We start from the raw sequence: 26,354 nt of genomic DNA on the forward strand, positions 1-26,354 counted from the left end.
TTTCTGATTCTGAAACTCCTCTTTCAGACTAAGACGGAAGTTTTCTGAAGACCGCATATTTTTTCAGCACACTAGCTTCTTTCTTACAGCTGATGGTGCTAATGCTGCGTTCATGTAAACTCAGGTAAAAATGATGATCATGCTCAGACAGGGTCGTGTGAAGTCTGAAAACACAGTCCTTAAATTGTGATTGATGTCAACTCAACTCAACTCAACTTTATTTATATAGCACCTTTCATACATAGAAACATGTAGCCCAAAGTGCTTCACAGAGTAACAGACAGTAAGAAAACAACAGCAATGGTAGAATTATAGAAGGCATGAAAAAAGAAGAAATACTTAAAAAAGAAAAGAAAATCAACACAGTAAAATTAATAAAATAAGTAAGAGTGGAAATAAAAGTTAAAAATAAGGTAGAGTTAACGAGATCAGGTGAACACAATAAATAAATAAGATAAATAAATACATGTTAAAACAATGGTTTAGATAATAATGATGAAAATAATAAAAATGATAATAAAATAATAATAAAAATAATAATAATAATGATACTGATAATGCAGTCCAGGGCTAAAATAAATTACTTCACATTAAAAGCTAGATTAAAAAGGTAAGTCATAAGTTTACTTTTAAAAACACCCAGAGAGCTCGCTGTTCTGATGTCCAGAGGCAAAGAGTTCCACAGCCTAGGAGCATAAAAACAGAAAGCCCTCTGGCCGGTACCTGTGTGAGACACACGAGGAACATTTAAAAGGGAAGCATTCGAGGACCTCAGTGATCGGGCTGGAACATAAAATGACAGGAGATCAGTAATGTATGGAGGAGCAAGGCTGTTAAGAGCTTTAAAAACAAGTAAAATGACTTTAAAATCAATTCTAAAAGAAACAGGGAGCCAGTGCAGAGTTTTTAAAAGAGGAGTTATGTGGTCAGTTTTCTTTCTCCTCGTTAAAACTCTAGCTGCAGCGTTCTGAACAAGCTGCAGCTTTCTGAGAGATTTTTTGGGCAGGCCCGTAAAAAGGGAGTTACAGTAATCAATGCGGCTTGTAATAAAAGCATGAATTAAAATTTCGGCATCTTTCTGCGTTAAAAAAATGTAAATCAACTTTGGGCTTGTTTACCTTTTAAATCTGACTCTGGAACGTTTCATCATCCATCATCCTTTTTTTTGTAACAGTACAAATTCAGGTTGAATAAAAATATCAGCATTTCAGAATTAACACTGTTCATTTCCCAAACAGTCCAAAAGTAAAAAAACTAAAGTATCTCTGACCATGTATGAATGCAGTGTAAAGCTTCAGTGTCACAGGTGTCTCGTGGGTAATGTAGTTCCTTTAGAATCACTGTAAACTCTGTGTGAATGTCAGTCTCACAGTTAATTCTGTATCCACAGAACCGTCTGCTCCTGGTCATAAACCTCTGTTACGTCTGTTAAGTGTTTGTGGACGTGACATCAGATCCTCTCTGTTTCAGTTTGAGGTGCTACAAAGACAGATTTATGAGCTAGCAAGCTGGGTTGGACTTGATCCTGCGACCAGTGTGATGAGGACTGCAGCCTACAGAGGCCGCAGTCCTCATCACACTGGTTGCAGGTAGAGCAGGCGCCGCCTCGGGAGGAGTATTCTAGTTAGCAACATAGTTTCAACAGAATATGATTTCTGCAAAATCTTCTAAACTTGACTGATTAATGTATTACCTGTTTCTGATTTAAATATAGGTTCCTCTGAATCACTCTGCTCTGTGTAAGAATGTAGGTCAAACCTTTTAAATAAAGGTCTCAGCTGCATATACCTGAACACTTCTTCATTGGATGAACAAAAAGTGGATTGAAGGTCGTTCCAGGAGATACATTTGTTTCCACTGATCAGGTCTTCAGTTGTCTCTCTGCGTCTCTCCCTCCATGCCGACCAGTTTAAAGGTGAGTTCTGTAGAGTTATGACAGGATTGTCCCAAATAATAGTTTGTTTTGGAATTGATATTGACTCACTGAGCATACTCAAGTTTTTTTCCAACTGGCTGCCAAGTTTTTTACCATGAAATTGGCCGAACTGTTATTCCTAGATTTTGAAAATACATAAAAGTATAGGTTTTGAGGATTAACTGCATTTTCAACCTTAATCCACTGCTCCTCTAAGGTATTTTTAACAATATGGTAAAAGTAAAATGCTTGTGTGGCTTAATAATAGAGCTCTAAATCTGGGAGTTTGAATCCTCCTTCAGATACATGCAGAACCTTCCTCTGGATTCTAGGGGTTTTCTGTCCCTATGAACTCAGTAATAACAGAGTACACTTTTTTAAAGAAAATCTCTGGAGGAGCTGTTTGTACTGTTGAGAATAAAAACAAACACTTTAGAAGCAATATCATTTGAAACAGATTGAACCTGCCTGTAAGATTTAAGGGCAGATTGAACCATTTGCTAAAGTCGGCTTTCATTTAAATGAATAATGAGATATAATTATCTTTATATATATTTTATTGTCACTTAGAACACAACCTAAATATTTTATATTACTTGTCCATTTAAAAGATAGTTGTAAAGATGGTGCTATGTTTTTGGATTCCCCACTGCCTTTATCTCTGTTTTTCTCATCTTAATTTTATAACCTGAGACTCTTGAATATTCTGAAATATTATTAAGCAAAGGTTGAATGGATTTTTCAAAATTACTTATGTATAATAAAAGATCATCTGCAAATAAATTCAATGTATATTCTTCCTGACCTATCATAACCCCTGTGACTTGTGAGTCTAATCCTTTCTCTAAGAGGTTCTATTGCCAAAGCGAAGAGGAGCGCAGAGAGCGGGCAGCCTTGTCTTGAGCCCCTCTCTAAGGTAAATTCATCAGACATCAAATTATTCATAAAAATCTTGGCTGTAGGGAGTTATTATAATAATTTTACAAGCAGCTCCACAGCCATTACTGATGAAGCTATGTTGTGCTTTTTTTGCATGCTGAACTATCCCAAAACATGTTCTTGCATTTGTTTGAACTCTTAATGAACCCTGTTTGGTTCATAAGAATCAAATCTGGAAGAGTTTTTTCAATTCTGTTGCTTCTAAGTTTTGTCAGTATTTTATTATCACAGTTAATCAAACTTATGGGTCTATAATCAGAAGGACATTCTCCAGACTTTCCTGGTTTTAAAACAACTGAGATTATAGTCTGATACATAGACCTGGGAACGATGTGGTAATTTGACGTGTATTTAACCACTTGAGTAAATATAGGAGTTCATTTGTGCCAAAATCATTCATCATTCATCATTCATCCAAGATGGCGCCACGGACGGTCGCCCTGGTACTGCGCTCTCTCGTACTTGTTGCGTTTTTCTCCTTTTTTGTATCTTTATGCTCCGCTTCTCTGGTTTCTTTTACCAGAGAAGAACTTGTTAACATTGGACAGTCCTCTGCCGAACTTTTTACACCGGTTTTCATTGAACCTGGAAGTTACACAGAGATTCTTGCTGGTGGAGCCGCAGCTCTCTATGGTCTTTGCCGGAGACGCCGGCGCCGGGGCAAGCGAGCAGGCGCGCTCGTCAGACTGAGACAGCGGGGGTTACGCAGTGCGCTCCCGTCCATTCACCTGGCGAATGTCCGCTCCCTGGCAAACAAGATGGATGAACTGCTGCTCCTCAACTCAAGAAACACGGACTTTTGCAGATCCGCCGCCCTGTGTTTCACTGAAACCTGGCTCAGTGAACACATCCCAGACAGCTCACTGCACTTACCGGACTTTCAGCTCCACAGAGCGGACCGCGTAAAGGAACTCTCTGGGAAGGCGAGAGGAGGCGGAATCTGTTTCTACATAAACGAAGGTTGGTGTACAGATACCACAGTGTTGAAGAAGTCATGCAGTCCAAATCTGGAGACTCTTTTCATAAACTGTAAACCCTTCTATTCGCCGCGGGAGTTCTCCTCCTTTATTCTGGTCGGCGTCTACATCCCACCTCAGGCCTGCGTAACGGAGGCGTTACAGCACCTGGCTGACCAGATTACAGACGTGGAGAAAAAACATCCTGACTCTCTGCTCATCATTCTCGGGGATTTTAACAGAGCAAATTTAACCCACGAACTACCTAAATACAGACAACATATTAAGTGTCCCACCAGGGAGTCTAACACTCTGGACCACTGCTACACAGTAATAAAGGACTCATACCGCTCTGTCCCCCGTGCAGCTTTAGGACTATCTGATCACTGTCTGATTCATCTCATCCCGACCTACAGGCAGAAGTTAAAAACGGCTAAGCCTGTAGTTAGGACTGTGAAGAAGTGGACGGAGGAGTCAAAGCAGGAGTTACAAGCCTGCTTTGATTGCACTGATTGGAGTGTTTTTGAAGCTGCATCAGGAAACCTCAATGAACTCACTGACACTGTGACTTCATACATCAACTTCTGTGAGGACATGTGTGTGCAGACCAGGACCTTCCGCACATACAACAACAACAAGCCCTGGGTCACACCTCAACTGAGGAAGCTGCGTCAGGCCAAAGAAGAGGCCTACAGGAGTGGGGACCGGGACCTGTTCAAGCAGGCCAGAAACAAACTGACGAGGGGGATCAAGGTAGCTAAGAGGAGCTACACTGAGAAGTTAAAACAGAGCTTCTCTGCCAACGACCCCTCAGAAGTTTGGAGAGGCCTGCGTGAAGTTACAAGCTACAGGAGACCCTCCCCCCCAAGGTAACAAAAGACTAGCTGACGACCTGAACAGCTTCTACTGCAGGTTTTCACACCCCACACCCGAACACTCTGACTTACCTGGCCCCCCCACAAGCCCCTCCCCACCCCCCTCTGACCCCCCACCTGCGCTGACGATCTGTGAAGATGAGGTAATCCAGCTCTTCCAGAGACAAAAGACCAAGAAGGCTCCAGGACCAGACGGCGTGTCCCCCTCCTGCCTGAGAGTCTGTGCTGAGCAGCTGGCCCCCATCTTCACAAAGATCTTCAACACATTGCTGGAGCTGTGTGAAGTGCCCTCATGCTTCAAAAGCTCCACCATCATCCCAGTCCCAAAGAAACCCACCATCACAGGACTCAATGACTACAGGCCCGTCGCCCTGACGTCTGTGGTCATGAAGTCCTTCGAGAGACTAGTGTTGAGCCACCTGAAAGACATCACAGGCCCCCTGCTGGACCCCCTGCAGTTTGCCTATTGGGCAAACAGGTCTGTGGAGGATGCAGTCAATATGGGTCTGAACTACATCCTGCATCACCTGGACTCCCCCAGGACCTACGCTAGGATCCTGTTTGTGGACTTCAGCTCTGCGTTCAATACCATCATACCAGACATCCTGCACCAGAAACTCACCCAGCTCACAGTGCCGGCCTCCATCTGTCAGTGGATCACCAACTTCCTGACGGACAGGAGACAGCAGGTGAGGCTGGGGAGCATCAAATCCAGCACCCGGACCATCAGCACTGGCTCCCCACAGGGATGTGTTCTCTCCCCACTGCTCTTCTCCCTCTACACCAATGACTGCACCTCAGGAGACCCCTCGGTGAAACTCCTGAAGTTTGCAGACGACACCACCGTCATCGGTCTCATCCAGGACGGAGACGAGTCTGCTTACAGACAGGAGGTGGAACAGCTGGCACTCTGGTGTAGTCAGAACCATCTGGAGCTGAACCCGCTCAAGACGGTAGAGATGACAGTGGACTTCAGGAGAAGCCCCCCCCCACTCCCCCCCCTCACCATCCTGAACAGCACTGTGTCTACTGTGGACTCTTTCAGGTTCCTGGGATCCACTATTTCCCGGGACCTGAGGTGGACCTCCCACATAGACACAATCAGAAAAAAGGCCCAGCAGAGGATGTACTTCCTGCGTCAGCTCAGGAAGTTCAACCTGCCCCAGGAGCTGCTGATCATGTTCTACACCTCCATCATCCAGTCTGTTCTGTGCACCTCCATCACTGTCTGGTTTGGCTCTGCAACCAAACTAGACAAACACAGACTGCAACGGACTATAAGGACTGCAGAAAAAATCAGCGGTGTCGACCTGCCCCCCATCCAGGACTTGTACCGGTCCCGGGCCAGGAAACGGGCAGGTAGCATTACCGCTGACCCCTCACACCCTGGACACAAATTCTTCAAACTCCTCCCCTCCGGCAGGCGCTACAGAACACTGTGCGCCATAACAACCCGCCATAAGAACAGTTTCTTCCCCCAGGCTGTCACTCTGATGAACACTAAACCATAACAGTGTCATACCTGTCAGATAAATACTCTCTGTAAATATACATGTAGATACACAATGCAACAATTCTCCAAGCAGAATTCCATATTTCTATTTTTTGTATTATTTAACTTCTATTTTATAATGTTAAACTACCTCTGCAACTCACCACTGCACTTTATCATATTATTTTAGCCTGTACATATTAGTCAAGCTATTTGTTGTTCTTTGTATTTATAGCTGATGTTATTGTTATTATATTTTTATTTTATTTTTTATTGTAGTTCTTATTCTTATTCCTATTCTTATGCCTTGTACAAAGAGAGCAAAGTTTACTAAAGTCAAATTCCTTGTGTGTTCAAGCATACTTGGAGAATAAAGCTGATTCTGATTCTGATTCTGATTCTGATTCTGATTCTGAAAATGTAGAATAAAACTCAACGAGGAGTCTGTCCATACCAGGAGCTTTTTTAAGTGGAAAGCTTTTTATTGTTTGTATGATTTCAGCCTCTGCTATGTCTGAACTTCAAAATTCTTTTTGGCCATGAGAAAGATTTCTTACTCATATCATCTTTGAAAATTGACTCAGAACCTGTAAATCTTGTTTTTTGACTTATATAAAGTTTAGTAAAAGGATTTAAATGTGCTATTAATACGTTTATGTTTGTAATTAAAGCATTTGACTCCTTGTCTTTTAAGACTATTGTAGGTGTGGACTGTATTTTGTAAGAGTGCCAACTTTTACCAGGCTTGTTTGCCATTAAATAAAATGCTTTATTAGAGTTAACCCTGTGGGTATGAGCTCTCTTTGAGAGAGGCAGCTCATTATCTTGGTGTGTTTTAGATAGTTTGTCCTCCAACCCTTGTACAGACTTTTTATGAGAGATTTCTAATTCTGTTATCTCTTTTTCCTTTTCTTGAATTTGTAACTCTAACTCATTCTTTTCCTTTGCAGAAAAATAAATGATCATACCTCGACTATAAGCTTTAAAGGCCTCCCAGATTATTTCAGGTGTTGGGTTGTCCTCGGGGTTTCCCTTCCACATTTGTAAAAATAAAGGTATCTATTTTTTCGTTGATGTACCTAATAAACTCTTCATCTTGTAAGTGTGCTCTATTCATTCTCCATATATGATTGCTTTGTTTTTTTCTGTTGGCACAATACTGATACTGTAGAGTGGTCTGATATTATAACTTCATGAATTTTGGAACTCAATACTTTATCCAGTGCAGTCTTTGAAATAAACAAATTATCAATCCTAGATTCAGTCTTTATGCTTTTTGAATAAAATGTGAAGTCTTTGGTTCTTGGAAATAGTAGTCTCCTAGTGTCTACTAAATTATTAGATACAATGAAATCCTTCAGGTTTTTCAAGTCTGTATTCAGACGACAAAGTCCTCACAAACACACAGTCCTGACCAGTGTTGGGGTAGTTACTCAGAAAAAGTAATGCATTACACATTACTAGTTACTTTTTAGAAAAGTAATGTATTACTTTACTTAGTTACTCTCTGCCAAAAGTAACTAGTTACACTACTAGTTACATTACTTTTGCAATACTCCATAAAATGACCTTAGATGCATATAAACTTAAATCTTACATATGTCATCATCAGCACAAATACTAGTTAAAGAAGGAAGTACACAAGGTCTACCTCTTATGCTCTTTAGTATAATCAGGGCAACAGTAGAGTCGTCAGTCCAAACATCACTGGACAGAGGGTGAAGGTTACAGGCACTGTAGGCTTGTCTCAAAACAGTATTATTTAAAAAAATTGGAAACTCTTGTCACCATTAAATGTCTGTTTCTTGTTTAAGAACATGAGACAAGCAACTTTAAACATGGTGTATTTTAAATACAATCAATTACCACCTGTTTTATAAACACAAAATCATATTAATATATGCTAGAAATATTAATAACCAAAATTGCAACACAATTAGAGATGCTGGCATCTATCAAAATTTTAAACAAGGAGACCTTTTAAGAAAAAAAGCCGTGCATATGAGAAATAACATTAACTTGGATTTAACAGGCTCAACACTCGTATACAGTAGCTCACTCACCAGATCATGGCTTCTTACTGAACATGCTTCTCAAAGAAGTGGTTATACCTCATGAGGAGGAGTCTTTCAAACCTTTTCTCAGACAACCTGTTCCTCCTCAGAGTCAGCACAAGACTGCCCAGGCTAAACAGTCTTTCAACTGGTGCACTTGAAGGTGTTGCTGTGTTATATTTCATGGATATAGTCTTAATTGTTGGGAAACGGTGCGGGATCTCAAACTCTGACTCCGACTTCAGATAGTTGATTACTTCAGTTTCAGAATTGTAGGGAGCTAGATCCTCCTCATCAAAAAATCATCCCCACTTCTGCTAGAGGCAGGGGTCTGTGGTGTGTGTGCATCCTGCTCATCGTTACGGGAAATACGGCATTCAGAGGTTAGCAGCGTCCTCAAGGCATCTCTTTTCTCCTCTTCTTTCAGCCACCGCACTTTAAACTTGGGCAGTGTGACAGCAGCAAGGAGGGCATCTTTGCTGTCCAACACCGACCCGAATCGGGTCTTGATGGCCTGCAGAGGTGACATAGAAAGATTTGACGAGTTTAGATACGTACAGTGAAATTTGCACTGTATGGTGTTACATTAACTTGGCAGGAATCATCATGTGATTGTAATATATCTTCAGATTCACTATAATAAATACATAAACAAATCCACCAAAACAAAACATTATATTTGTTTTTCAGAGTCAAAATTAGGAAACAGACATACCTGTACTATGGCATTAGGCAGATCCGCTGTCATCCGGGAGAGTCCGTTTTGCAGTGCCAGTGTCTTTGACTTTAAAACCTCCAGTGTTGGCAGGAGACTACCATAGTAGCAGTTATCTTCACCTTGTAATATGTCCAAAGCCACAGTGATTGGCTTCATGATTGTGCAGTATTCCTTAAGGAACTGATACTCCCGTTCAGTGAAAGCTTTAATTGCTAGACGACTGCAGAGAGAGTTTAACTCTGAAATGGGAATGTCAGTGATGCGGGACAGGGCATCATGGAACCAGTTCCATCTTGTTGTTGTTGGTACCACAAGTTTTCTTTTACACATCTCTTCAACGAGCTCAGAGGCCACATTGGAACGGCTGGTCTTAGTCCAAAGGGCAGAACACTTCCCAGTTGCACTTCTGTACACTATTTTGGACTCTGGGTTCACTGTCAGCCATTTGTTAACATCATTGGTTGAAATCAAGTTCAGTGTATGCGATGCACATCTCAAGTGAGGGGGGAGAGAAAACTGTCCCTCTGGGTCAGTGCCGCTGGATAGCACCTCTTCAACATCTGTGAACTCCACAGCTTCATTGTTCACGCCCTCCTCGTCTGATTCTGATGCTGCATTCTCATACATTTTGAAAGCCTTAATAAAATTTGACCCATTGTCAGTTACAGTAGCAGTCACCTTGTGTGACAGTCCATATGTTGAGTGAACCTGTTCAATTTCACTAGCCACAACATCATATGTGTGTCGTCCTTTAATTCTCCTGCAGGCAATAGCAGCTTTCTGGCGCTGTAAATTGCTTGGGTTAATCCAGTGTGCTGTCATGCCTAAAAAGCTTTTATTGTGGCAAGTCCAAATGTCAGCAGTAGTTGACACATACTGTAAACTCTCAAATGTTTTCTTTAGCTCAGTCTCCATCTTGACATAACACTGGTCGAGGTAACTTCCAAAAGTTTTTCTGTCTGACGGTGGCCGTCCGCTCCCGGTTAACTGCATTTTGCCCAGTATGTTGCGAAAAGTTGGTGACTCCACTGTCGACGGGTAACATTTCCTCCACAACGTATGCTGCCACAAGGCGATTTATCTCTGTTTTCGTCACCTGTTGGTGTTTAAAATCAAGTCTGGGCTGTTTAACCGGCGTCATGCTGTTATCTTGTGCATCACTCTGGGTCGGGGGTCTTTAGCCACCAGCTTTGTATTAGCATGTTGCCTCTGCAGGTGTTTGGACAGATTGGACGTGGAGTTCGTCGCGGTGGAAAGTTGTTTCTGTCCTGGGCACAGTCTATACTTCACCATCAAATTCTTGTCCTTTCGTGTCACATATTCAAAGTAATGTGCATACCTCCATGCTTCAAAAGATGCTTTTACTTGGGGGTCTCTCTTTTTTTTTTTTTTTCTTTTTTTTTTTTCTCTTTTCTCTTGTCTGCATATATATTTCTGGTTTGTGTCATGTTTGTCACAAACTGTCAAATATTCATGCAATTTATTCTTGCAGCAAAAGAAAAGAAAGAAAACCTTTTTCTTCTGTGCTTGTGACTGTGTGCATGCAACCATCACCATCCCTGCATGCAACCATCACCATCCCTCTCCTAGAGGGGGGAGAGCCGTAGTGCACTACTGCATCACAATCCCCCCCCCCCCCCCCCCCCGTATAAAACCCGCCCCCCCGACCCTATATCTTTACCTATATCAGTATCTAGTGAGGTGCATTAAAATAGGGGGGGGGGGGAGCCGCAGCGCACTACTGCACCACAATCTGCCCCCCCCCCCAGTATAAAACCAGTCCACCCAACCCACACCCCCCACCCCATGTCTTTACCTATATCAGTATCTAGTGAGGTGCATTAAAATAAGGGGGTGGAAGGGAGGCGGGAGAGGGGGGGGGGGGGGGAGCCTTGGCGCACCAATGCCCCATCATCTGCCCCTCCCCCCTGTATAAAACCCGCCCACCCATCAGCACCCCCAACCCTATTGTCTTTTTTTTTTTTGTTTTTTGTCTAACTGTTCTAGTGAAGTGCGTTAAAAGAGGCAGGGCCCGTCTGCGGCAAGCCCACTCCAGGGGGCCCTAGGGCGGTGGCACTCCAGCAGTCCCCGACCCCCCAAGCCCCAACCACCAGCCCCCCCACCCCGCGATAGACAAGGCCCACAGCCGCTACTTGGGCGTCTCTATCGTCTCCGCTCTCACCCTCCATGACCGCGAGCCTAAATCACACGGACACGTCATGTGAATAAGGTCAGAGGGCACCGCGGGGTCGCGCATGAAAAGGGGCGTTTGATTTGTTGTTCTGTACTCCCCTTATTTACACAGTCTATGGTCCTCTCGTAAGGCAGGTAGGTGAAGAGCTTAAAATAACCCAAGTAACGAGATCATTATTTGATTAGTAACGGTAATTTAATTACTATATGAGCAACAATAACACGTTACATTACTGCGTTACAGACTAATGTAATCCCATTACAGTAACGCGTTGCTTTGTACCGCGTTACCCCCAACACTGGTCCTGACACACACTGTATCTGAGTGAGACTTCATTCAGACCATACACATATATCTGTATAGAATAATAATGAGCGCTGACAGAAGGATGTTTTAATCCCACTGAAGTCAGACACAGCATCTTTCTGGTATCTCCTTGTATTAAACTCTAGTGAGGGTAAAGTCTACCATGACACCTTTATGATCCCTCTGATACGGTCTGACTCTGTTAATGTGTGACTGCAGGTGTTCAGGTGGTTCAGTCCAGAGTTCAGAGCTGCTCTGTGATCCTTAAAGATCACTTCAGAGATTCAGAGAGTTTGGAGCTGAAAACCTCCTGCTGTCAGTCTTTGTTCTCTCTCTCTGCTGATTCCTTTCTTCTTCACTCCTCAGCTTCACGCAGACCATCTTCATCATCAGAAGGTAACCCAACACACACTGTTCATCATGTTTGTGTGAGTGTGTGTTAAACTGACCTGAGAACAGTACAGGTGGTAGAGATGTGTTGTTTGTGGCTGTGTTGGTGGATCAGAGCAAACATTACAGGAAACAAGAAGCCTTTGGTTTAAAGTCTTATCTTTGCTCTCTTTTATTGAAATGCGTCATGAAGGAGCAGAAACATGTCTACACTATAAACATCAAACTTCTACCATCAAATCAAATCAAATCAAATCACAGAGCTCTGATTTACAGATCAGGACTGATCTGTATACAGGACTGTTGTGTAATACAGTCAAAGCAGTCATCAGTCAAACTAAATGTTTGCTGCGTACCATCACTTTATCCACTCACGCTATGCTAGCTCCATACAACCGTCTCAAACTGTGACAATTATTTCATTTAGTGTTTGTCAAACTTTGTGTTCCTAAAGGTTTTATTGTTTTATGACCACATTAAAGATCTATTATTGAATGAATATTTTAATGAACATGATCAGTAAATTATTTACAGAATATATCTGTGTGTGAGAAGTGATTCACTTTTATCAATCAATAAAATAAAACAATGTCCAACGTCCAATCAGAGATTGATTATATGTTACATTTTTTTTCTCAAAATACCACATGGAGTTGAAGTTGCAGAGATCTCAATTTTCTAACTTTCCAAGGTTCAAAAAATGTGTAGATAAAAGAGGAGCTGCTGGGTCCTTGTCTCAATCATATGCAAGTGCTCTTTGGATACTTCAGGGTGATGTGCTTCTACTTGAGGAGGGATAGTTGCAAAGTGAGCTGTGCCAAAAACTGAAACCTGCTCTTAATTTACATGGATACCTGAAGAATAGCCAACCTACTCATGTCTTCATCAAGACCATCGTCATCAGGGACTTGATCAACCTGCCTTGACTTACACTTGAGTTGAGTGGGAGGGTCACTCTCCTTGAATGTGCAGGTCCATTGGAGAAAAACAAAGAAGTAAAACTTGTCTTGGACACCACTGCTGTGTGAACTCCTCCACACTGTTCATCGGATTGAAGTAACTGAAATCAGTTTTCAGTCTCACCTTTAACATTCCTACAAACATCACCTGAGCATCCACATCCTCAGAGCGCTCCAGCTGGTTCCTTTTGCTCACATAGATGGACAGCTTGGCCTGACCTAACAGAAAATTAAACAGCTGACACTTCACTTTGTTCCTCTTACTGTACCTGTGCCCCAGGATGAATACCTGCTGTGAGAACACCACCCAACATAAAACAGACATGTGGGTAAGAAGCTGGAACAGAGGACACGGTCAAACACACTCCAGGAAACAATGAAAGACCGTCTCTCTGTTAGGAAAGAAGGTACAGGTCTCTGAGACCTCATGGTTAATCACAGAGATAAAAGGATTTACACCAACAAAAACATTTAAAACCCTCCACTTTAAATCACCCACTCTCTTTGTTAACAGTGGTTTATAGAAAGCTCTCCACTCAGGCCTCTAAGCCTCTGTGAGGCCCAGGTGAGCCCTCCATGGAGTGTCAACACGACCCTTGAATTTCTGGTTCAGGACTTAAACCAAGAAATAATACATCCCTTTACCTACCATTAGGGATGGGTGCCGAATTCGGTACTTTTATAGGTACCGACCAAATTCCGTCGGTACTACCGAGTACCGACTCACTTAAAATCAAACGGTACCATGTCTCGGTACCTGAACCCATCCCTGTGACTGTGAGGGAGTGGAAGAGGAGGCGAGTTTCCATACTTTAGCCCTGTAATAAGGTTCGAGACTGATCGGGTGGACGTCTCTGCTCTCTGCTCTCTGCTCTCTGCATCTCTGCATCTCTGCATCTCTGCATCTCTGCATCTGTGCGGGAGCGCGCCAAACGGAGCCTGCAGCTGACGGGCGGGCACACTCACCGCAGAGCAGCTGGAGGATTAAGTTGAGACCACGGACTCTCTCGCTCCGACTACCTGCCCTGTTTATAACTGTTTCTGTGTGAGTGAATGCCCAACAAGTAAGTTGTGTGTCCTGTTCTTATAAAGAGACGGAGAACTGACTGTTCCCCGTCCGCAGACATTCACGTGTGTTCATTGATAAACTCCTGAAAGAGCAATTAGACGCCATGAGCACGTGTCAGCTAATACATCTAATCACCTATATAATCCTGTTTCTGTTCATTTCATGTTAAATGAAATAAATATGTTTAATTTAAAATTGTGAGATTTTATTATTAAAGAAATGAACATTTATTACCACATAAAAACACTAAAGTACCAAAAATTGGTACCGTTGAGTACGGATACCGATTCCCAGGTACCGGGTATCTGTACCATATCCGTTCAAATGTGAAAGGCACCCATCCCTAATTGAGATTGCCTCCAATGATGACAAGCCTTGTTTTTCTAGTGTGGGAGATGCCTCCCCACATCGTCACATTGCCTCCACCAAAAGATGTTACCCTATCAGTGCAGCAATCAGCATAGCGTTCTCTGTGTCTACTCCACACTTTGAGCCTACGATCCAACTGCTGTAGGCAGAATCAGGACTCATCTCTGAACATGACATTCCTCCACATGTTAAGGTTCCAGTGCATGTGTTGCAAACACCAGCAAAAATTGGCCTGATGGTGAAGGGCAGTCACGGCAGGCCTCCTGGCATCCCTATGAGACCAGAGACTGGCTGCGTGCAGTCCGTTCTGAATCGTCTGGGCAGAGAGCTGTTGGCCATATTGACCTGCAAACTTTGACTGCAAATCTGTAGAACACAGCCAGCGGTTCCTAAGTGCTGACAGGGTGAGGAAGCAGTCTTCTTTGGTTGTTGTCTTCTTAGGATGCCCACTTCGTGGCCAGTCTCTGACATCCCCCCTTATCTGGATCTTGGCCTTCACTTTGTAGATGGTACTAGGTCTGACTCTAAATAATGAGGCAACTTTGTTTTGTGAATACCAGCTTGAAGTTTTCCTATCGCATGGGCTCTATCCAGATCAGTCAAACGTGGCATGCCAATTCTTGGAGCAGACACCAACTGACCACCGTAGCAGGGCCCATGCTCACAGGTACTGCCAATCAGGTACCTGACTGACAGCACCTGGGGGTACCAGAAGCTCAAAAAAAGAGACAATGGAAACGGCAGAATAAGCTGTTTGGCATTGGCAGAGAAGAATTGGCAAATTTTTCATGGGCTCAACCCACATATTCAGCTCTGCTGCTCATCCCATAAATGCATGTTCCTTACAAATGTTGCTCCATTTAAAAGGGAGATAAACAGGCTTTCCAACAGTATAAGATGTATTGCCAATAAGCTTTGTTACAATAAAGAAATAATCTACAAACACAAATATCCTTACTTTTTGTGCTTTGTTTGCATTTGTGATTCTACATTCATTCTGATCACACAGACATCACCAATGTCTTTGATTTCTCCAGCTTTGTTTAACAGTGGAGTAGTGTCCTGAATGTGAGACTGTCATTTTAAAACAAAGTTTTGACTTGATGCTGAATGAATGTTGAAACTAGTCCCAGAATTATCTACAGAGGGATTCAACAAGGTTTGGGTGAACGTGTGGCAACCCTTTTTTTTTTAGAAGAAGAAAGCTGCCACAGATTTTGAGTCCATGGGAGAGTAATTATATTGTCATTCAGATTTCTTTGTGCTTCTAGGAACTAGGACATACTATGTTCTTTCCCAAACAACCACTCCTCCTGCTTTGTCAGCACTTTTAACAATTGCATCTGAGTCACGGTTGGTGGACTGTATCATGGCCGGCTCAAAGCCAATGACAAGGGTCTGGAGGAAACATGGAGTAACTTCAAAAATAGAATACATTTTCAAAAAGTTAAATCATTAAAGCCATGACATGTGGAACTCCGTTAGTCAGACATGTTAGGGGGTGTGCATGAGTGAGTGTATTGTGAGTGAGGTGAGGTGAAAAGGAAGAAAAAAATGTGGAGTGTTGTGTTTGGTAGACACATCTATGCTTCCCCTTCAGTGGGGTTACATTTGGTCCCTTGTTCATAAACTAAGTTTCTCAACCTCATGAGAAAGTTTAAGTAATGACATTGAGACAAGCTTTCTTAATGTTTTTATTAAAACTGTTTTTCAAAAGGTTGAAATGTCCTATTAATGTTTCTAGACTTTGACTGCTCAGTGGTGAGTGTGTGACTGCACCCTCAGAGTGATGATGAACTGATGAAGGAGGACCAGCTGAAGAGTCTCTCTCTATGGTTCTTCTAGGTGAAGCAGGAAGTGGATCTAAATTCACCCGGTGAGTACTTTCTTCATTCTGCTAAACATCAAAGTGAAAGTTTTCTCATGTCTTCATGTTGAACTGAACTCTAAATGGATCCAGAAGAGCTCTGGAGTCAACAAGAAGGAACGCTTCATCAAGAGAATATAATGAATGTGGCTCCATCTGGTGGTAGAGGCAGGAATGACACTGTGTCAGAGCGCAGTGTGTGTCTCTGTGGTGTAAAGCTTGTTGTGATGATGAACATGTTGTGTTTGTGTGAAGGTGGAAGCTGTGCCATGAATCAGTGTGAGGACGGAGAGGAGGGAGCCCCTCCCTCTAAAAGCACTCCGTGTGGGGAACATGAAGCTCAGAGGTGAGAGGAGGATCTCTACCTGTCCATGACTCTGCTCCATGTCAGCACTCAGCACTCACATCACTCTCTGTGTATGTGTGTGCGTGTGCGTGTGTGTGTGTGTGTGTGTGTGTGTGTGTGTGTGTGGGTGTGTGTGTGTGTGTGTGTGTGTGTGTGTGTGTGTGTGTGTGTGTGTTTGTGTGTGTGTGAAAGGCCTGGGCAAAAGCATTTTCCAGACTCTCCCATACCAGGGCCAAGACCTGGACCCAGCTGTGTGTCCTTAAAGAGTGATCGGTCTGTGGGTCGGCCGATCGACTTCAAAGATGGACGTCAGTCTGATGGTCGAAAGTAATAATTGATCACAGCGGGTTTTTTTTATCAGAATCAAACATTAGACAACATGTTTCAACTACAAATTTCCTGCAGTTATCTTCAGAAGAGTGACGTGACGTTGTTGTGACATGTCTGTCAGCTGATTTGTAGAGGTTTGGTCGTCCTACATGAAACACGCCCCCTGTTGCCCGATAGTCCGACCTCTTCCCAGTCCATGGTGTGATTTTCTCTCTTGCAGTGGTCCGAGATTGCTGATTTTAGATTTCTGTTGTCTGCTTTTTGCTTTATTGCGCGCTTTAAAGCACCACATCAGGACTCCTGCAAAGCCACATCCAACTGAGACATCTACTGGTTCATCCAAAATATCAAACTGACCCTGAAAGAAAGAGCAACGTCGTTATGAAATTCCATGCCTTTCCTGCAAAAAACGTACATCAGCAAAACAGGTAGGATGTTTGGCACACAGAAAGATGAACACAGAAAAGAGTGTGAGAAAGAAACATCTGGACAGACAGATACCAGCGTTGATCATGCTGTCACACACCTGGGATGCTGTCTTAAGACTATCGGACAACAGGGGGCGTGGTCGTCCTGCTATTTCAGAGGTGATGACCAAACCTCTACAAATCAGCTGACAGACAATATCACAGCAACACCACGTGATTCTTCTGAAGAAGACTTCAGGAAGTTTGTAACACACTGGTCTAGAGACAAGAACTTTCTTGCTATAGTATACGGTGTCAGACCAAATGAAAAGTTTGGAGTAGATTTCAGCAGCACTCATCGATGTTTGTGATTCTGTCAGAGTCCGACATCAGAGACCAGACTCCCCTGCACCTGAACCCAGCTGTGTGTCCTTAAAGAGTGACGACCCTATGTTTGAACCACTAGTGTTCAAATCAGTAGAGCTGAGTGCTGATGAGCGGTAAGCCTCTCAAAGTTCCTGTTGTTGTGTGTGAAACCTTTGTAACTGTGGTTGGTGTTTTCTCTGTGAAGGTGAACATTAGTCACTGGTTGTGTTTCTATCAGGATCAACACAGTAAACAGGATTGGAGGCAGAAAGAACTGTACTCAGCATGTAGTATCTTCATGTGTGTCCTGTGTTTGTAGGAGGATCCAGCAGTGTTTCTACCAGGATCCACTACATAGAATCTATCACATCAACACTGTGTGTCATTATATTATATACACTACATGATGTTATATTTGTTCCACAGAGGTCAGAGATCAGAGGCTCCCATTGGTCAGTCTTCCCAGCAGCATCAAACACAGCTGGACTCCATATTGATGGTGAGTAAATGTACAAACACAGCTCCTCCTGAGAATCAGAGCACACACTCATTCTGTTTGGATGTTCCTGTTTCCTGATTACACTGCAAACATCACCTCTGCCTGAACTCTCTTCACACTCAGTGTTTGACTGACTGAATGAAGCCTTACATTTCTGAGCTGCACACAGTCAGAGGTCAGAGGTCATGCTGCTCTCACACAGACTCAGACTTTGGCAGCAGAGTTCACAAAGTGAGTCTAGTTTGAGGTCTAAACAACAGAAACACTTTGCTTCATGTTAATGACAGCTGCTGCTTTCAGCTTCATTCTAACAAACACATCAAGTCTAAAGTCACTGCAGACTTTTTCTGGAGGAAAGCACACCAGGAGATTTCTCCAACAGGAAGTTCATTTCAGAGAAACTTGATTTGTAGAAGACAGGACCATCCACAGACTAAGTCCTGAAGCAGCATTGTGGTCCAGTCTCCATGCTGGACTCTGCAGACCAGCAGGCTCTCTGTCTGTCACAGATGAGCTGATGTTCTATTTTGTTGTGCTCCAGCTCCTCCAGGAGAACATCATCAGTTTTGTAAAGACCGAGCTGAAGGAGATCCAGAGAGCTCTGAGTCCAGATTACCCAGAATGCTTAGAGAGTCAGAGGGAGGATGATGATGAAGAGCAGAGGAGGAGCAGAGAGGCCTTTCTGGAGATCACTCTGCACTTCCTGAGGAGAATGAAGCAGGAGGAGCTGGCTGACTGTCTGCAGAGCAGTAAGAGGATTTGAACACATTGAACATGATGGAGAGAGGAAATAGAGACAACATGGGAGAGGTTTACATTTCAAACTCTGCTGTTAATATGATGCACACATTTGTATCACATGTATGAGCTGTGAGAAAGTGTTCACAGCTGATGAAGAGATTTCAGAGAGGAGGAAAATCAAATCCATCCTGATGTCTGAAAGTGTAAATTCATCAGACTGATTGTAGCTTCAGATCATTCATCACATTTCTCTTCTGTTCTTTCAGGAACTGTTGTTCCAGAGTGCAGACGTAAACTGAAGTCTCACCTGAAGGAGAAGTTCCAGTGTGTGTTTGAGGGGATCGCTAAAGCAGGAAACCCAACCCTTCTGAACCAGATCTACACAGAGCTCTACATCACAGAGGGAGGGACTGGAGAGGTCAATGATGAACATGAGGTCAGACAGATTGAAGCAGCATCCAGGGCACCACACAGACCAGAGACCACCATCAGACAAGAAGACATCTTTAAAGGCCCACCTGGAAGAGATCAACCAATCAGAGCAGTGCTGACAAAGGGAGTGGCTGGCATCGGGAAAACAGTCTTAACACAGAAGTTCACTCTGGACTGGGCTGAAGACAAAGACCACCAGTCACTTTCAGAGAGCTGAATGTGCTGAGAGAGAGAAAGTTCAGCTTGGTGGAACTTGTTCATCACTTCTTTACTCAGACCAGAGAAGCAGGACTCTGCAGATTTGAAGAGTTCCAGGTTGTGTTCATCTTTGACGGTCTGGATGAGTGTCGACTTCCTCTGGACTTCCACAACAATCAGATCCTGACTGAGGCTACAGAGTCCACCTCAGTGGATGTGCTGCTCACAAACCTCATCAGGGGGAACCTGCTCCCCTCTGCTCAACTCTGGATCACCACAAGACCTGCAGCAGCCAATCAGATCCCTCCTGAGTGTGTTGACATGGTGACAGAGGTCAGAGGGTTCACTGACCCTCAGAAGGAGGAGTACTTCAGGAAGAGATCCAGAGACCAGGAGCAGGCCAGCAGAATCATCTCTCACCTCAAGACATCCCGAAGCCTCCACATCATGTGCCACATCCCGGTCTTCTGCTGGATCACTGCTACAGTTCTGGAGGATGTGCTGAAGACCAGAGAGGGAGGGGGGCTGCCCAGGACCCTGACTGAAATGTACATCCACTTCCTGGTGGTCCAGTCCAAACTGAAGAGCATCAAATACGATGGAGGAGCTGAGACTGATCCACACTTGAATAAAAAGAGCAGGGAGATGATCCAGTCTCTGGGAAAACTGGCTTTTGATCAGCTGCAGAAAGGAAACCTGGTCTTCTATGAGTCTGACCTGACAGAGTGTGGCATCAAGATCAAGGAAGCCTCAGTGTACTCAGGAGTGTTCACACAGATCTTCAGAGAGGAGAGAGGACTGTACCAGGACCAGGTGTTCTGCTTCATCCACCTGAGCATTCAGGAGTTTCTGGCTGCTCTTCATGTCCATCTGACCTTCACCAGGTCTGGACTCAACCTGATGGAAGAACAACCAACGTCCCCGACCTCTAAAATCTTTAGAGACAAACCTGAACTGAACCGTCTCCATCAGAGTGCTGTGGACCAGGCCTTAAAGAGTCCAAACGGACACCTGGACTTGTTCCTGCGTTTCCTCCTGGGTCTTTCACAGCAGACCAATCAGGCTCTCCTGAGAGGTCTGCTGACACAGACAGGAAGAAGCTCACAGACCAATCAGAAAACAGTCGAGTACATCAAGAAGAAGATCAGTGAGGATCTGTCTGCAGAGAGAAGCATTAACCTGTTCCACTGTCTGAATGAACTGAAGGACCGGTCTCTAGTGGAGCAGATCCAACAGTCCCTGAGATCAGGACCTCTCTCCACAGAGAAACTGTCTCCTGCTCAGTGGTCAGCTCTGGTCTTCATCTTACTGTCCTCAGAGAAAGAGCTGGACCTGTTTGACCTGAAGATATACTCTGCTTCAGAGGAGGCTCTTCTGAGGCTGCTGCCAGTGATCAAAGCCTCCAACAAAGCTGTGTGAGTTCATGAGGGAGACATTTGAAATAGAATTCATTCTGTTCATGACAACTGAAACCATGTGTTTGTTCTCATCATCTTCTTCAGGCTGAGTGGATGTAACCTGTCAGAGAGAAGCTGTGAAGCTCTGTCCTCAGTCCTCAGCTCCCAGTCCTCCAGTCTGAGAGAGCTGGACCTGAGTAACAACCACCTGCAGGATTCAGGAGTAGAGCTGCTGTCTGCTGGACTGAAGAGTCCTCACTGTACACTAGAAACTCTCAGGTCAGGTTTCAGCTGTCTATGTACACTTTGTTGAGCTGTGCAACAAGCAACAAGGTTGCAGCATGATGTGACAGTTCATTTCTTTGGCATTGCATGTCCAGCAATAACTGCTGCATGTTTGTATATCACCATGCGTGATTATCTTCAAGTTTTATTCTATAAAGATTGTCAACTTCTGAAGGATGTTTTAGCTGCTGTGTGTTTTTCTAATGAAAACTAAGTATTTTCCCAGTTTTGCATTACGTCCACACATAAATTGAGTTTCAGGTCACTGAAAACCGGTTTTCAAAAGTGTCTTCTAAGATTGAGATTTTTGAAAACTCTGTTTTGTTGTTGTGTAGTAAACAAAAACAAATATTTGCGAAGCGCTGACGTACCTGCGCATGGCAAAGTTTTTTATTTGTACAGTGCATGTGCCAAGATGGGAGGCTATTGTATGTTTATGTCTACTTAGTAGTGTAATATATAATCAGATGAAGGAAACCTTGCTGTTCTTGAATATTATATCGTAGCATGAGGGCAAATAATTATATTACACTCAATAGATTGTAATTGGCTACTCTACACCATTTAAAGAACGCTGTTTACAATTTCCTCTCGCTCAAGAAGATGCTCAGCACATTTCTGTGTTGTCATGTGACAGAGATATATTCATATCACCTCTAGTGTGGACAGGATTTTACTTTCAGAGAAAAAAATCTGGTGTTGGAAATATCTGTTCACTTGTGGACATAACCTGAAACACTAAATATACAACCTTTCTCTATCTATAGGCTTCCAGGCTGTCTGATTTCAGAGGAAGGCTGTGCTTCTTTGGCCTCAGTTCTGAGCTCTAACCCCTCCCACCTTAGAGAGCTCGACCTGAGCTACAACCATCCAGGAGACTCAGGAGTGAATCTGCTGACTGCTAGACTGAATGATCTCCTCTGGAGACTGGATACACTGAGGTATAACAGACAACAAGAACTAAAATGCTGAAAGTGCAAAAGAAAACATCTCATTTCATAAAAAAGATCTTGTTTTGTTGAAGTCTAGTCCCTACTAGTGATTACATCTGCATATCCAATTGTCAAATGGAACAATGTGCATCCTATTTAAACTGCTTTAGCCGGCCTTCTCTTTCTGCTTCCCCTGCAAACTGCTTTGCAATTACGTTATAAGATATAAGATATACTTCATTGTTACGCGCAACTTCAGAATATTAGGTGCATGAGCCAAATTTCATGTTACCCGTTGCAGTGCTGTTGGGAGAATCACTCTGATGCTCAGTTCTTACCATAGAAGAACAGGCGCACTGTCTTTAATCATGTTCCTCCTCAATTACCTCAGCTGCCTCTCCTGAACACTCCACTGCAGTCATTTCGCAGGCATCAGAGATCAAGTAGGCCTCAGTTTGGCGTTGGGCTCGGAGATCAAGTAGACCTCAGGTAGGGCCTAGGCCTCAGAGATCAGGTAAGCCTCTAGTGGACCTGGGGCTCAAAGATCAAGCAGGCCTTCGTTGGGCCTGGGGCTCAGAGATCAAGTAGGCCTGAGGTGGGCCTGGGGCTCAGAGATCAAGTGGGCCTCAGTTTGGCCTGGGGCTCAGAGATCAGTTAAGCCTCTGGTGGGCCTGGGGCTCAGAGATCAAGAAGGCCTCCGGTGAACCTGGGCCTCAGAGATCAAGTAGGCCTCAGAGATCAAGTAGGCCTCAGAGATCAAGTAGGCCTCAGGTGGGCCTGGGGCTCAGAGATCAAGCAGGCCTATAAGATAAGATAAGATAAGATAAGATAAGATAAGATAAGATACTCCTTTATTCGCCCCACAACGGGGAAATTCATGGAGTTACAGCAGCAGAAAAAAAAGGTGTACAGTACAAGAATTTCAACAAGAATATATATAGAAAAGAAATGTCCATCAGAGACGACAGCTTGGCCATAATTCTCCTGTCAGTCACCACCTCCACAGGGTACAGGACTGAGCTGGCCTTCTTCACCAGTTAGTTCAGTCTTGCTCTCCTGTCCACCCACAGCAGGTGAAATCCTTCCAATGTGGCATTCGTGTCCGGTGTTAGCTCTGTTAGCATGATGCTAACAGCTCATCCACCTTATCGTAGATAGATCTTACATTCCCCATAACGGTGGGTGGAAGGACAGGTCGATGTTGTCTTTTCTTAGCTTGCACCTCGTCCTTGCCTCCTTCTCCTCAGCTCGCAGGGAACATCGGGCCTAGCATCGTTTAGCATCAACATGCTACGAGCTTCTAACAGCTGATCTCGTATGTAAACAATGTCACCATGGATACACGCAGGATCTCTGGACACACACAGGAACAAAAAAAGTGAAAACACCACTGCAAACGTAGACAGTTTGGTGTCCATGGCCAACAAATGAGTCATTAAAATGACAGGCTCCAAATACAAAGAGAACTAAACAGATATGAAAAAAAGTTGAAAATAGAACAACGAAGAGAGAGCTGCTGCAACAAGCAGCTACACTAGCGGCGCCTAGCAACGGAGAGCCTTCGGTGGCCCCGGGGCTCAGATATTAAGTAGGCCTCCGGTGAGCCTGCGGCTCAGAGATCAAGTAGGCCTCAGTTTGGCCTGGGGTTCAGAATTCAGTTAGGCCTAAGGTGGGCCTGGGGCTCAGAGATCAGGTAAGCCTCCGGTGGGCCTGGTCCTCAGAGATCAAGTAGGCCTCAGGTGGGCCTAAGGCTCAGAGATCAAGTATGCGTCAGTTTGGCCTGGCCCTAAGAGATCAAGTAGGCCTCAGTTGTGTCTTGACCTAAGAGATCAAGTAGGCCTCAGGTAGGCATGGGTCTCAGAGATCAAGTAGGCCTCAGTTGTGTCTTGACCTAAGAGATCAAGTAGGCCTCAGGTGGGCATGGGGCTCAGAGATCAAGTAGGCCTCCGTTTTGACTGGGGATCAGAGATCAATTAGGCCTCCGGTGAGCCTGGGGCTCAGAGGTCAAGTAGGCCTCAGGTGGATTCAGAGATCAAGCAGACCTCAGGTAGGGCCTATGCCTCAGAGATCAGTTAAGCCTCTGGTGGGCCTGGGGCTCAAAGATCAAGCAGGCCTTCAATGGGCCTGGGGCTCAGAGATCAAATAGACCTCAGTTTGGCCTGGGGCTCAGAATTCAGGTAGGCCTAAGGTGGGCCTGGGGCTCAGAAATCAGGTAAGCCTCCGGTGGGCCTGGTCCTCAGAGATTAAGTATGCCTCCAATGGGCCAGGGCCTCAGAGATCAAGTATGCCTCAGTTTGGCCTGGGCCTCAGATATCAAGTGGGTCTCATGTGGGCTTAGGGCTCAGAGATCAGGTAAGCCTCTTGTGGGCCATCAACAGGCCCTGTCCAAGCACTTCATTTTCATGCTGCAATCTGTTGTTTGTTTCAGCAGGGACTGAGAAATAATGGAGGACAAGTGGAAAGGATTTTAATGTTGGTGTTCCAATTGTTCTCCAGCTGTCTTCATCACTCTGAAACCATAAGACAGGATGTTTAGGATGAGTCATTTTTACTCCTGACACATACAAAGAGACGACTACTTTAAAGTGACAGAACAAAGGTTCAGCAGGAATCCTCTTTACTGATTTCAAAGAGGACATGAGGACCAGAATCTGGACTTTATGGATCCAAAGAGCAACAGCCAGCCTTTGCTTTTTAAATCTTTGACCTCTTCTTCTTCTTTTTCTCTGAGTATCTCAACACAGTCAGAAAAAGAGACAGAGTGATGGAGACAGCTGGCTCAGAGGAGTTTCAGCCTGTTTCTGAGGAACACTGCTTCATGTTGAACAGCAGGTAGGACTCATGTTGGACTGAACATCACTCTGACTGTGTTTCTTCCTCCAGGGTGGACCATGGTGGAAAGCAGAGGTTAAAACCTGGACTGAAGAAATGTAAGTGTTGAATCAGTTTGACTCATGAGGACCAAACAGCAGACTGTCAGCTAACAAAGAATAAAGCCTTCAGGTGTGTCTGATGATAAACTGCTGCTGTGTTGTGTCTTTGTCTCTCCATCAGATGTCTGTGAACTCACTCTGGACTCAAACACAGCAAACAGAGAGCTCAGACTGTCTGAAGACAACAGGAAGGTGACACGTGTGTGGAAGGATCAGTCATATCCTGATCATCCAGACAGATTTGACTACTGGTCTCAGCTGCTGTGTAGAGATGGTCTGACTGGTCGCTGTTACTGGGAGGTGGAGTGGAGAGGAAGGGTTCACATATCAGTGAGTTACAGAGGAATCAGTAGGAAAGGAAAAAATGATGACTGTGTGTTTGGATCTAATGATCAGTCCTGGAGTCTGCTCTGCTCTGATGGTGTTTACTCCCTCCATCACAACAGCAGAACAGTCCTCCGTATCTCCTCATCCTCTGTCTCTCACAGAGTAGCAGTGTATGTGGACTGTCCTGCTGGCACTCTGTCCTTCTACAGAGTCTCCTCTGACTCTCTGATCCCCCTCCACACCTTCAGAACCTCCTTCACTGAACCTCTGTACCCTGGGTTTGGGTTTATGTTGTGGTCTTCTGGCTCCTCAGTGCGTCTGTGTTCTGTGTAGCAGGGAGAGTCTCCTCCTCTACACAAACACCAAACACACACACAGCTGCTGAAGAACATTTTACCCTCTGCACTAACACACAAACTTCAGCTGATCATGTGACTGTTTCTATCCTGTCATCAATATGACTGTCTTTTATCAAAGAGCACAACTCAATAGAAAATAACCTAACCGAACTTTACTTATTTACATCTCTATTGTGAAAACATCAGGCCTCATTAATTCTTTGTTTCATCAATGTATTGATAAGAAAGTGTCATAAAGGTGTGTTATGGCTTCTTTCTAAACTTTCTCTGCACCCTATTTATTTCTCAAGGTCTATTGCACAACAAGTTTTTGCTCTTCAAGTTCAAGTCCAGCGGCGACTTTCAAAATGATGCCATCAAAATGTGTCTAAATCCCATCACATTCCTGTGACGTTGACCAGAAAGGGTACATGCACACTCCTGAGGAATTTTATGTCTTTAAGATTTGGCTCCTACATACCGGCTCCTATTGTTTAAACTGCAGAACATAACACTAAATGAAAGCATAATGGAGCCTGACAACAAAGTAAATTCTTGTATATTTATCCTATCTTAAGTTTCTATGTATATTAGATGTACATAACTATTGTCATTGAGTCCAAATCCAAATCTTCATTCAGTCTGAGGTTCTACTAAGAGGCAAATCTTGGTGATTGGCCGCTCCGGTCTACTGGTCTTGATTTGTAAGAGTACTCCCCT

At 44.0% G+C, this 26,354-nt stretch overlaps 1 protein-coding gene across 1 annotated transcript in view; it reads left to right on the forward strand.

Moving 5' to 3' along the window:
- Positions 1 to 25,847, forward strand: part of LOC117811230 (NACHT, LRR and PYD domains-containing protein 3-like) — a 574,987-nt gene extending 549,140 nt beyond the window's left edge. The window contains 4 exon segments of the mRNA XM_034681392.1: positions 20,955 to 21,098; positions 21,872 to 22,045; positions 24,920 to 24,966; positions 25,091 to 25,847. Coding sequence (XP_034537283.1) covers positions 20,955 to 21,098; positions 21,872 to 22,045; positions 24,920 to 24,966; positions 25,091 to 25,629 — 904 coding nt within the window. The 3' untranslated portion in view covers positions 25,630 to 25,847.
- Positions 25,848 to 26,354: the final 507 nt, after the last annotated feature.

This window comes from Notolabrus celidotus, chromosome 4, assembly GCF_009762535.1.
Source record: "Notolabrus celidotus isolate fNotCel1 chromosome 4, fNotCel1.pri, whole genome shotgun sequence".
Taxonomy (NCBI): domain Eukaryota; kingdom Metazoa; phylum Chordata; class Actinopteri; order Labriformes; family Labridae; genus Notolabrus; species Notolabrus celidotus.